We start from the raw sequence: 13,546 nt of genomic DNA, 5'->3' as shown, positions 1-13,546 counted from the left end.
GACGCCAAGATAATTAAAAAATAAGTAGAATGGATGAACAAGATTTGTCGGAGGAAGGAAACTCAAGCCCCTTTTATAATAGATAGTATAGATATAAGTTTGTTTAGCAGCAGTTGCACAGAAGAAAGAGTTTCAGAAAACACTATTATTAATATTATTCATTTGTTTGAATAAATCACTTTTCAGGTGCTTAATCAAGTCAAAAAACATTTTTTTTGTTTGGTTGTTATATTAATTTAAATTAATTTAAGCGTTTTTCCTATAAAGACTAAAACGCCCTTGCCTTAAAATTCATTTTACGTAATAACTTTATTATATTACAGTTTTAAATTATATATATATATATATATATATGATGTCTTCTTTTGTTTCTAAGAAAAAGAGGTTTTCAGGGGAACTATTCCCCCCCATCTTTAATGGCAATATTTATATTCCCCAACTTCTATTTGTTGATGATTTACTACCATGGGTAAAACAAATCTTCCTAATTTCTATTCGATCGAAAGGAACCTTAGCCTTCTTGCTAGTTTCATGGGTGTACAGGTTAATCAATTAAAGTTAAAAAATCCTTCTTTGCATCCATTGATGATCCTGTAAGGTTTAGAGAAGCCATAGACATTAAGATAGAAAACTTCCCATTCACTTATTTTGACTTGCTATTTTACTTTGCAAGTTATTGACAAAAGATTACACCATTTTGTTGGACAAGTTGAATGATTTATTAGTTAGCTTAAAAGGGTAGGCTTCAACTAACTACTCATGCATGGTTTGAGGGACTTTTTCATTATTATATATTGGGAATTAGCTGCTACTCAATTATTAATCTCTCCCCCTATAATAAGTTTAACTCTACTATCTCTAATGGTTCTTGGATGATTCTCACTACTTTTGTTGCCATTAATATGAACTACTATAATGCAATAAGAAAGCTTTCCTACTATAATGCAATTAACTCAATTCCTTGGCAGGGGTGTCTAACTCTAAAACTATGCTACACATTTGTGAGAATGATGCTCATGTTGGTTGGTGGAACCAATTTAGGTTTAGGCTTCATTAGGGTGGTTCCTCAGCAGATTGTAAGCCTTCAGGCTCACCGCTTCACGCCTAGTACACTGAGTTCCTGGTGAGGGCTGAGTGATGGCTTCTGACTTAATAAAGTAACTTTTTAGTACAAAAATTTCTTAAACTAAAAGATTTTGTACTAAAAAAAAACTGGCTTAAAAAGTAGTAAGAAAAGCTGTCCTAAATTAAGCTTTAATGAATGTTCTATTAAGCACTTTTTGCATTTTTAGATGGTCACCCTTAAGAGCTTCAAATCTGCCAATATTTTTATGCCCTTGGTCTCAAATTTAACTCAACTTCCAAGCAATATAATGAGTAATTGGAGATTTATGATAATCTTTACTTTGCATGCATGTCTTCTATGTGGATAATAAAAAACTTATTTCATATTGATAAGATCTTTCTTTTGTGGCCTAATGTAGTCAAATAATTTTCATATGAGTGGCAAGATAAATGGAGTTTTATATTCCAAAAATTTTTAAAGATAGTTACTATTATGAAATTTTAGGAAATATTGATGACTCTCAACTCTCGTCAAAAAATTCGTTTTATGATTTTGCATGTCACTAAACTAAAAAATGAAAGACAAAGTCAATATCAAATTGAACATTTATTATAAGAGTAATATTACTAAATATTTCATCAAAAGTTATGTTTTAAGATTTTTTCATTTTATTTATCAACTTCAAAAGTCACGACAATTTAATTTTGAATTAATATTAAAGAAATGGAACAAAAGGATTGAAAATAAATAAAAACTAGCAAATGGAATGATTTTCGTAAAATCATATTTTTATGAGAAATAATATGTTAATTTACTTAAATTATAATTATAATTGGAAAAAAATTTGAATTTGAATATTTTTTTTATTATGATTAAAATTAGTGTAATTTATGGTTTTATTTTTTTTTGGGGAAAAATGGTATTAATTATAATATAAATTTGAGGGGCCAAATTACATGAGAGTCCCTTCATAATTTTGTTATTATAATTCCAGGAAAGAAAAATACGTGACACGTCTTCTCAGTCAAGAATCTCGCGAAGTCCAATATAATTGTTTTTTCTACAGTTCGGTAGGCGCCGGAGTTGGAGCCCTCGCCCAAGCAAGAGAGCGGAGCTTCTCAACGTCTTCACCGCCACAAAGGCACAAAGCCTCGTCGTTTTTCAAGTACCAAAAAAAAAACTAGGAAGGGTCAAAATTGCGATGGAGGATTCGAGAGTTTTAGGCTACGGTAGCGGCGACAATTCCGACAACCAACAACAACCCGGCCGACGAATTTACGATCCCTACAAGGACCTCCAGATCCCCTACCGCGCCATATACGACCTCCCCACATCGCCGGAATTCCTCTTCCAGGAAGAGTCTCTTGCCCAGCGCCGCTCCTGGGGCGAGAATCTCACGTACTTCACAGGCATCGGCTACCTCAGTGGAGCGGTTGGCGGCGCCTCTGTCGGTCTCTACAAGGGCCTCCGATCTGCCGAGCCGGGGGAAACCGTAAAGCTCCGCATCAGCCGCGTCCTCAATTCTTCCGGTCAGGACGGCCGGAGATTTGGCAATAGGCTGGGCGTTATTGGGCTCCTGTACGCTGGCACGGAGAGCGGCTTGGTCGCAGTAAGGGGCAGTGATGATTGGATCAACAGCGTGGTGGCGGGCCTCGGGACCGGGGCGTTTTTCAAGGCGGCTAATGGGCCTAGGTCTGCAGCGATTGCGGGGGCGATCGGAGGGTTGATGGTTGGAGCTGCAATGGCCGGTAAGCAGGTCTTGAAAAGATACGTGCCCGTCTAGGGTTGGTTCTCGATTTTCCGCTTTCCGTGCCTCCCTTGGTCACCTCTTACGTAGAATATTTTCTTATAGTGCTGAATTCCGAAGGCTGTTCGTAGTTAAAAGTCTTATGCATCATTCTTTAGATCACATGTAACCATAAAGACCAGGAAAGATGAACGATCCTGAGTCGGAAGAAGTATATTTGAATAATTGAGACGACAATTCAATTGATTAATTTACGATTTTAATGCGTATGCCAATTGTTTTGATATGGGATTGGAGTGAAGTTTCAGGTTTGTTTTCTTGTTTGCCGTTTTATGCTCAACTGGTTTTTTGTTGAAGTCTTCTCTCTCTGCATCTTATATACTAATCTTTAATATAGAATGTCTCAACTTGCTAGGATGGACGAGACTAATTTGAAAATGGCCCTGCTTTTTCAGTTAATCTTAACTCTCACCACGATTAAACTGTTTGAGCTTCTCTGATTATGCGTATGAAAAGAAAATGGATATATGTCATCTAGAGTTTCTTCCCTTACTGGCTTTATAGTTATATACTATTGTAGCCCATAACATATATTCTTGAAATATACTCTTATGAACTGTTGATGCTGTTGGTTTTGTGTCACTTTTGCAAGGTTTATCCCTATGGTTTTCTTCTTTTGTTATTGCTTTCATATACATTTACATCTTTATGCATTTTTATGTACACATCATCAACATTTAGACTTGTTACTTCTATTTGAGATTTTCATTGTGAATACTCCATTCATTCCTATGGTGTGCATGTTGTGCAAACAACGAAAACAAATTCAGAATCTAAGCACAATCAACACAAAGAACATGATGATTTACGTGGTTCGACGAAGATGCATATTTCTACAGGGAAAGGATGATTTCACTATAATGTGGAGGAAAAAAGTTACAATTGGCTCTCTCTAGCTCTCTCTTACACAACAGCTATCAAATCCTTAATTTATAGATTTGAGACAAAACAATTAAGAAAGATATAATTAATGCAATAATATGGCAAATCAAATCAATGCCATATTGGATCCAATCAAAGCCCAAATCAAATCTTCTAAGTAATGTATTAATTAGCCACTAAATGCTTTCCTAATTAGCTCATTTAGATTTGGAAAGATTTTCAAATCAACAATCTCCATCTCATCTTTCACTTCAGAAAGTGGAAGATGATAAAACATACTCAAATCAGAATGACTACACCAAGATGGTTGGTTGCCTACGTATCCTTCCTCTCATGGGATCAAGTCAAGCATAGTTCTTCAAAACAAGTGAACAATCAGTCATGAACTCAAATGTTCACTAAACTCCTACATTAGGTGAATTTCTAAACTTGTAGTACTTTTGTGAGCATGTATGTTGGATTCTCCTTCGTAACTCTCTTTCTCAAATAGACATTGCCTTCGACAATCAAATCCCAAACTAAATGGTACCTTATATTAGCATGCTTGATAGCACAACTATCTCTCTAATATCAAGCCTGCATCAACTGTACCATTCAGATATCTCAAGGCACTTTTCACATCCTATCAATGACTTATTATCAGATCATATATAAACATGCTCACAACACCAACTGCTTGTGCAATGTCTGAATAGAGTTGGTCCAAAATCAGACCATAGTGTGCTACAATTGGAAAGTGACTGTGGGTTGAGAGATGCTTAATCACTGGGGAGAACGCCTCATCATAATCAATCCCGTTGCGCTGAGCCTTTTGCCACCAGCCTAGCCTTGTACCGCACATCAGCTCCATGAGATACTTCCTTTTTTGCACATTCCCATTTGCACCTAATGACTGCAACCCAAACTCTTAATTATCGAGATACTATCTGCTTTGGCCTGAGAACCTCACGGTTTTATCATATTGGTGTAACTTCCCAGCAGATTACCCATCTCATAATTACTCTGAGATGAGTGCGCTTAACTGCAGAGTTTTTAAATGAAACTTCAACCATTATATCAAAAGGCATCTCGACATTTGAGAGTTTAGCTTTTTTTTACTTAAGGGGTTTTACAATGACTTCCCTTGCTAGAGGAAGTTTCACAAACCTCCAAATAATTATTCTTTTGAAGAGACTCCATATCTTTATTCATATACCTCTTCCACAGATCACCATCTGGATTGTCCACTACTTTCTTGTAGTGACTTGGAATTTCAGCCTCTGTGGCTGAAAGTGTAAATGTCATGTGGTCCCTTAACTAAGCTGGTTTTGGGATATTATAGCGCCTGGTCATACTCTTAGCAATAGATTCTTGAGCTGAAACCTCATCCTCAACATCATCTTCTACCTCCTGATCTACAGCTGAAGAAAAATATAATTAATACAATAATATGACAAATCAAACTGATGCCATATTGGATCCAATCAAATCCCAAAACAAATCTTCTAATTAATGCATTAATTAGCCCCTAAATGCTTTCCTAATCCAAGCTCATTTAGATTTTGAAAGATTTCCAAATCAACAATCTCTATCTCATCTTTCAATTCAGAAAGTGGAAGATGATAAAAGAAACTCTAATCAGAATGACTACACCAAGATGGTTGCCTACATACCCGCCCTCTCAAGGGATCAAGTTAAGCATAATTCTTCAAAACAAATGAACAATCAGTCATGAGCTCAAATGTTCACTAAACTCCTACAGTAGATTAATTTCTGAACTGGTAGCACTTTTGTGAGCATGTCTACATGATTCTCTTTCTTGCTGTCTTTCTCAAATAGACATTGCCTTCAAGAATCAAATCCCAAACTAAATGGTACCTTATACCACTCTTTTAGTATGAAGTTCTTTGATGATGAAAAAAAAAAAAACTTGTACTCTCCCTCACTTCTCATCCTCTAGCCTAATCAGCTGCTCTTATGTCCCTCCTCTTCTTCTCTCAATTCTCTCCCTTTCCCTCGCTATGCTCTTATTCATCTTCTCCCTCATTTACTACTAATTAATTCTTCTTCAATAGCCTAACTAGACCCCAAGCTCCCTCACTTGCTAACTGACCTCTCCTTTTAGCTTCATCATCACCAGAGCAGACAACAAGCTTTCATTAGTCTCTTTGTAGTTAATGAGGAGAGAATATGGAGATGATGATCAATCTCTCCTCTCATCTTTGAAGGCTGCTTAAGTTGTATTATAAGTTTATTTTGTTCCAAATAGCAACACAAAAATAGGACATCATTATAACAAGGTTTAATGCTAAAACTTAATGTATTCCTACTGTGATTAGAAGCTCTTTGATCACTTAACTAGTTCTAATGCTACTCAAATTTATGTGTGCATATCTCTAATAGCTTGAACATAATTTAGGCCCAACTTTTTTATTTAATGTCCATCAAATCAGTTTTATGATATTTCGTCATGATTTTGATAGGAAATACTTGAGTTCGCAAGTAACCCTAAGGCTAATACTTGAGTTCGCAAGCAAACCTATCTCCAATTGTTGAAAAACAGTGAGAATAATGCGAAATCTGGGTGAAAACAGCTCAAAACAATATATTGCGGTAGGAAAATCAAAGCCAAGCAATAATGAAAATAAGATACAAGAGATCCTCAATTCGAGAGGAGAATCGTCTCTCTCAAATCTCTAGACAAGAGAGTCTAGAGCCCAAGTCGTCAAGAAATCCTAATTGAGAACAAATCAAATCATAATCCTTCCCTAAACATCTCTTGCTCTTAATACAAACACTTTCCTAATCTAATCTCCCTCCCAAGACCTAGCCGCCCCCTCCTTTTGAATTTGAAATCCATTAGGCAAGTTGGGGCCCACCATGTGGGCGGGCAAGAGTATGGGAGGCTGACATGTTCCACCTCCTATAAACCTGAGCCGGCCCTTGGGCCGGCTGGGCCAGTTTAGAGTGAACCGGCCTAACACAAAATAGTCTCCGACTATATTAAAAGACTATTTTATTCCCTCAATTCCTTTAATGAGAATCAAAATAATCCCATCATAGGACTATTTTGATTCATTTCTAAAATCTTGAGGGGCCAAAATGATATTTTAATATAGTTGGGATCATTTTGGTCCTTCATAAAGAGTCAAGATATCATTTTGATCATTTATATATATATATATATATATATATATAATTTTTTCCTTTTTAAAGTTTATAGTACTTTGTGAGATTATAATTGGATTACCTGTTTGATGATTGGAGTTTAAAATTAACGTGTTTTAATATTTCAATTAAAAGTGGTTGGAAACCAAAAAGATCAAGTTTTGTTCACCTTAGCCCCTAACTTCATTTTGAATTAATGGAATATGATTATGTTCATCACTTCTATTAAACATGCGTCAAACATGCGTATGTGCAAGGCTATATATTGATTATATTCTATTGTTACTTGTAGATTAATTTCGTTAAAATCTAAGTGCAGTGAACTACTTCCAAATTCCATTAAAGAATTAGGTATAAATATTCTATTTAAAATGATATCTTGCTATTGCTTTCTTTGGTGATGAAATATACTGTCCGAACATTCGGTATTTTCATTTGCGCCATTTAATTTCCTTAGCTTTGTTGATATGACGCATTTATATATTGCTCACATATCTACTCTTTCTTTTCGTAGGCTTCTAAACTACTTCAATTCACATTTTTTTGTTAGAGATATTTTAATTATTGTAGCCTTGTACCATGTATCTTGATTAGTTTGTGGATGATAAACATGCACTTTCTTTTTTAATATTTTTTTAGCTCATTTAGTATATTTTATGTCTGTTTAGTGGAAGTGCAAGTAACTTTATTGGTGCAGCCTAAATGGCTACTGCTTTTTGTAGTTATAATTATTGAGGCATATGAGTTTTTTGAGTTTAGTTTTACATCATATAGATAAACAATATGTTGGCATAGACATACCAAATGATTAGCTCTCTTCCACAGGCTTTAAGCTTTTTTGGATTAAAAGTTGATATGAGCACTAAGATATCAGGTATTTGATTATGCTTAGCCCACACTTATAATCGAGCTGTATCAAAGCCTTTTTTGGTTTGGCTAGGATCGAGTAGTTCTTGTTGTTTATGGATCTTTGATACCTTTTATTATATTTTAGCAAGGTTCATAAGTATGACTCTCACAGTAGATTCATGAATGATGTTTGTTGACTTTGAGAAAAATTTATATTTAATTTTCACATGCGAATAGATTGTTAAGGCTTTTGAGAACATTGGGTTTTTATTCTCGCATCTGCTAGCTAAAAAATATATTGTGTAAAAAAAATAAGTGGTTGACCCTTTCATCGTAGATTTAGGATCTGTTTGAGACAATGGCAGGATTTTGAAAATGTGATTGTGAGGCTGTTATGTGGAAAGTAGCTTTTTTTTAGTCATAAATATCATAAATATGTTCCTTTTTAAAATTTTGAATAACTTGTTTCTTAAAGCTACCATACATTAGCAATTCTAGTTATAAAAATCAGCTTCCTATCATAGAATTTTTAAAAAGCAACCAGAAGGTAATAAGAAAGCAATAGTCAACTAGAATTGCAATTATGATCTGAAAAGCAAAATAATGAGAAAGCTTACCCAAATAGACCCTTATCTTTTGTGTTGAAAATGAGTTTAACTTATGATATATCTCACATAATTTTGATCCTCTTTAAACTGCTCTCACTAACAATAATATGGTCTGTCCTTGTGCATTATGAATTTTAGTTCATTTATTGTGGTTGTTGTATAGTTAGTGAGTGTTGCTACGTTCAATTACTAAACTTTTTTTTGTTTTCTTTAGAAAATAATTGTCTAAAATGAGGCCAAGTTCTATTTTGAACTTTAAAGCAATTTCATTCTATGATTCAGGTATGTTAATTTCTTTCGTAGTACTGCATCACAGTTATGTTATACATGCATTTGCTATTATGTTTGTTGGAGAATGTGTTAACACTACAAGTGATGTGGTTCAGTTATGTTTGCTTATTTAGTTCAAAACTGCTATAGCCATCATTCCCAATTCCCGGTGTGTTATTTAGATCTTCTATGCATGTTGATCCCAAACGATTCGTTTCTCTATTCTTTTCCTTTTGGGCTTTGGAATTATCCAGTCTATTTCATACCATATTTCAACCTTAACATATAAAATGACATGGTTAGCTACAACCTGTTGCATCTGGGATTCAAAAAATAAGGTTTAAATGTCGGTTCGCCTGTTTATTATTATTTTAGATTTTTTTGAAATATGAACCAGTGAGCTTACAAGAGGCACCTTCATCAATAATTTGTCGGCTCTTAGAAATTCAGGTGGCTCATCTTTTTCATTGGCACGGACATTTTTTAAGAACAGTAACTTTCAGATATTTGGAGTCTCTTTCTTCAAGATCCATCCCCTTAATATCAACCATAACTCATGCTTTTTTTTTTTTTAATAATCAAGCCTAATTAGATGTTCATGAAGTTTTTGGCTTTCTTATACTTCCTTTCTTTAGTTTAGGTTTATAAATCAGATTATAGTTATCGGATTAACCATCTATTGTCTAAATAATTAGTTAAAGTTTAAGAATAGTCTCCAGATCAAAACCAAAGGAATGAAGCTTTTATCATATAAGAATTCTTTATAGAATTTTTTCAAGATGGGAATTTATTACTGTGTTTGGGTTGAAGGAATTGGAGCAAAATAATATATATAATAAAACTAGAATTACTTTGACAGCTTATTTGGTTGGGAAATAAGTGGATCTACGTTGAATTTCAGTGGCCTAATATTTCCAATTTTAGGCACACAATAACCAGAACGAAGAAGCATCAGACCAACAAAAAACTAGACAAATAAAGCATAAAGCGTTCACACAGAATATCATTGAAGCCATCAGATTGCCTGGGCCAAGACAGTGGCCATCCATGGGTGGTTTAAATCGGATGAATGGGAGCTACTTATCATCGTTGTTAGCAAAACTATATGAAAACCCGAGAGCTGCAAGCAATACAATGGAGGAACAAAAGATGCAAAATGTCACTGCCCAAATTAGCCAACAACCTTCTTAATCTCATCGTAATGTTTCCAACACTTAACTTTCAATAAGATAGCCCTTTTAATCTGATATTACAAGGCAAACAGACTATATATTTTATTTCCCAAACAATAGGTAGTCATTATAATATAGATCAAGCACCTATCAACTATAGATTGAACGTGCAAAACTTTGAACCTACTCATTCACTAGCACCTTCTAGTGAAAGGACATGTCACATTTAGAAGGTTTTAGGAGAAATTATTTTGTGCGGAATCCGAATGGATTCGGAGATGATTTTGGATGCGCCACGTCACCGGATGCACTCGGCCCCGGTGATATGGCATGCCCGGATTCGCCTCCGAACACTTTCGGATTCCGCACAGAATAATTTTCTCCACTTTGCGGGTTCTTACTAGTCTGCAAAGGAAAGAAGCTGATCTACCAACCATTGGACAACTAGAGGATCCTTTGAGGGAACTTCTCTCATTTTTCTTCAAGTTGTAAAATTGTTCAAATCTGAACTCTGGATTGAGGATCTTCCATATTCTTTTTGTCCACTTATAATTGGCTAGTATGTTTAAAAAAAAAATATTAGCATTACTTGGGAACCTAATCCTGCTACTCATATAGACAGACCTGTTCAAACTGTTATACCTACTGCAAATTAATTAATACAAACTTGACAAGTTTATAAGATTATCCAAATACTTTTCTGATATATTTTAGCAAAAACTGCATTGTGAATAAATGAAGTCATAAAAAATAGACTACCAACTCTCCAAACAAAAAAAATAAAACTTTATGATTATGTAACTTCATAGTTTTTAAAATAAACTAAATGCTTTATGAAAATTATCAATTAAAACAAGAAAATATGTTTCCCACAAAGAAATTCTAATAATCACTAAACCATGTAAACAGCTACTCAGTAGGAAACTGGAGAGCAGCTCTTGCCATAGCTAAGCTGCCTTCATAAGTATGATTTCCGCCAATAAATCCACTCATATGAACAAAGACGCATCTGGGAATTCCAGACTCCTTTGACAATTCTTCATCCCTCAGACCCCTCCATGGCAAGGGGAGAGGCCTTCGGCTCTCAAATTTATCCGGCGACACTGCAATTGCTTGAACTCGCCAACTTTTGCTTCGATCATCCTACGGAAATAATTTGAACTTCTTTAGAGTTCTAACTTTACAATGATTAGATGATAGAAGGATTTACCTGATATAGAACATATTTGATGGGTGGATCAATCTTCAACTCCTCTTCAAGCTCAAACAGATGAAGCTTCCACTGTTGTTCAAAGTTAATAGAGCTTTAATCCACTTCTTATTTCAATACAGAATACCTTAATAGATCCAGCTACTCAACATAATTAAGATTTTGCAAAAGAATTAAGAAACATTCCAAATGCTCAAGTTATAAGTTCCATCCTTCAACAATCAATGTTCACAGTGAATTTTTTTTTTAATTCCTATACAATGAGTCTTCAAATGAAAAGATTTTAGTTTTTTTAACTCTACAGCATTAATAAAGCTAACAATTTTAAGGAAAACTTGTATTTGAGTATTAGATTAATTAAAAGTCGAGCAATGCACAGATCAACCAACAAATAATAGAGATGGAAATTTGAATGCGTGATTATAAGATAAGACCAACAACACCTATATAATCTCGGTGAATTAAGATAAGAACAAGATACTATAAGAAATCTTACAGGGCAAAACTTATTGAGAACGAGGATTTCGCCACTCGGATCGATGTTTATCCTCGATTCTATGCATTCAAGAACAATAGACCTTGCAGGTAACCATGATTTTGCATGATAACCAATGCTCTGAAATCAAATAAAAATTGAATATAACATGCGCTTAAATTGTAAAACTGATATTTGAACAAATAATAACATAGTACAATCAAAACACTTAGAAACACAAAAAAGATCAGAAATGGGATCATAAATGAATCCAACCTCCAAAAACTCTCCACCAGCAAGAATCATTGCCCGCTGAAAGGCTTCATTTTCCTTCGCTGCAGATTGATCGGGTTCCACCCAATCCAAATTTAAGCGCCCAACTCTTGACGACAAATGTGTGTTGTTCACATATCTTGGAGGCAGATCCGTTTCGTATTGGTTAATTCCGTTGTCAATCGCATCAATTGACTGTTACAGTGAACAAAACATGAATTAACACATATACAATTCATTCCATTGCCAATCACATCTGTTTCTTATTGTTCACATATCCATATGCTTGAGTGTTGAATGTGTTGTCTAGTAACTAAAGTTTTGTTTGGGGTGGCTTTCTTACTGCTTCTTAAAGTTTCTTTCTAGCACAGAAATTATCAGAAAGCTGCTTTAAGAAGCGATAAGAAAACCGTTCCGAACGAAGCCTAAATCTGCATTTTCTCCTAAGGTCATCACAAGCTCGTCAATTTGATTTAATTATCACCACATATCAAGACAAAAAAATCATTAAATTCCACCAAAGAGTTTATCAACAACAAAAATCCATCCAACTTAAGCATGTAATCCCATGTGCTAAATAAATAGATGTACAAATATGTGATGATTTAGTCTTCAAAGAATATCACTAATAAGTACCTCAACAAAGCTTTTGTACACAGCCAGATAGAGCCGCAGAACATCTTGGTGCTCCTGATCAAGCTGAAGCTCCTTGGCAATAATCTCTTTCCCATAGTGCTGTGACAAGAAAACAGACATAAAATGATCAACAACAACAACATCAAGCCTTTATCCCAATACGTCGGACCTGCTACATGAATCTTTTTCTCCATTGTGTCCTGTTAAGAATCAAATTCTCATTTAAATCTAATAAAAAAAGATCTGCCTCCAAAATCACCAGTTTCAGAACGCCACAAGACCAAGTTTTTAGCTCAAGCATTGCATTGAAAAAAAGAAAAAATTATGTAAGCTTTCCTTGATCATTCTTTGACATTTATATGATACCTTGTAGATAAGTCCAGCACTACTAAGTTTGGTGATGAATCTGTGACCAAAAACCTCATTGAAACCTTTCTGATGATGATCATAACGATCGCGGCTGGGATCATACACGCCTCCAACATCAAGAACTGCATCCAAGGTATCCAGCACCTGAAAGCAAAATAAGAGCACCAGGTTTGGCAAACAAACTATCCTCATTCGAGTTATGTAATGCTGAGAAAGATTTTTTCGTTTTTTGCCCCTTATTTTACCGTCCTCCCTCTTCCTTAAAGAATTAAAAAGCTTCCATCTTTTACACTCATCTTCTTCTACCATCTCATTCCATTAACAGAACAGATCAATTTTTCAAAATGTTTCTTTAATGCTCCCTGGACCCTTGACCCTAAATACAAAAAGCAGCGGAGAAGAGAAAAAGCATGCCTGCGGATCCCTGGACCGAACGATCTCGGCGCCGGCGAACTTTTCCGTTAGGCGGATCATGAAACAGCCGAGGGCTTCATCGCAGTGGAAGCTTCCGTTGTGCGTGCCGACTCTCTTGAGTGCGTTAGGGTTTGGGGAGCCCGTGGAGAAGGCGGCCGTCGTCGCCATGGAAAACACGCGCCTTTCGGTTTCGACGAAGACCAGCCTCTGACACCAGCTGCGGAGCGAGAGCATATCCCGTAGGTGGGCTCGTTTGGAGGGCCGTCAGGTAATTAAAGGTACCATTTCAAACAGGCAGAACCGAACACAGAAACTCAGCCTGTCTTCTTGGCCCATAAGAAGTGATGCTGGACTGCGATGGGCTGGGC

The 13,546-nt window shown here is 35.5% G+C and overlaps 2 protein-coding genes across 2 annotated transcripts; one reads left to right on the top strand and one right to left on the bottom strand.

Annotated features, from left to right (window-relative positions):
- Positions 1-2,089: 2,089 nt before the first annotated feature.
- LOC110110628 (mitochondrial import inner membrane translocase subunit TIM23-1-like) lies at positions 2,090-3,082 on the top strand. Its single transcript, XM_020842206.2, has one exon. The coding sequence runs from the start codon at positions 2,268-2,270 to the stop codon at positions 2,847-2,849; it is 582 nt and encodes a 193-aa protein (XP_020697865.1). The 5' UTR covers positions 2,090-2,267; the 3' UTR covers positions 2,850-3,082.
- A 7,542-nt stretch (positions 3,083-10,624) lies between these two features.
- LOC110110588 (UPF0160 protein C694.04c) lies at positions 10,625-13,546 on the bottom strand. Its single transcript, XM_020842146.2, has 7 exons — positions 13,179-13,546; positions 12,762-12,908; positions 12,396-12,494; positions 11,763-11,954; positions 11,508-11,627; positions 11,012-11,083; positions 10,625-10,944 (listed from the first exon to the last, which is right to left on the bottom strand). Exons 1-7 carry the CDS (start codon positions 13,410-13,412, stop codon positions 10,711-10,713), a joined length of 1,098 nt encoding a protein of 365 aa, XP_020697805.1. The 5' UTR covers positions 13,413-13,546; the 3' UTR covers positions 10,625-10,710.

The sequence above is a fragment of the Dendrobium catenatum genome, unplaced genomic scaffold (genome assembly GCF_001605985.2).
Source record: "Dendrobium catenatum unplaced genomic scaffold, ASM160598v2 fragScaff_scaffold_1639, whole genome shotgun sequence".
In the NCBI taxonomy this organism is placed as follows: domain Eukaryota; kingdom Viridiplantae; phylum Streptophyta; class Magnoliopsida; order Asparagales; family Orchidaceae; genus Dendrobium; species Dendrobium catenatum.
The sequence above is the reverse complement of the archived record's forward strand: the minus strand, read 5'-3'. Positions and strand labels throughout refer to the sequence as shown.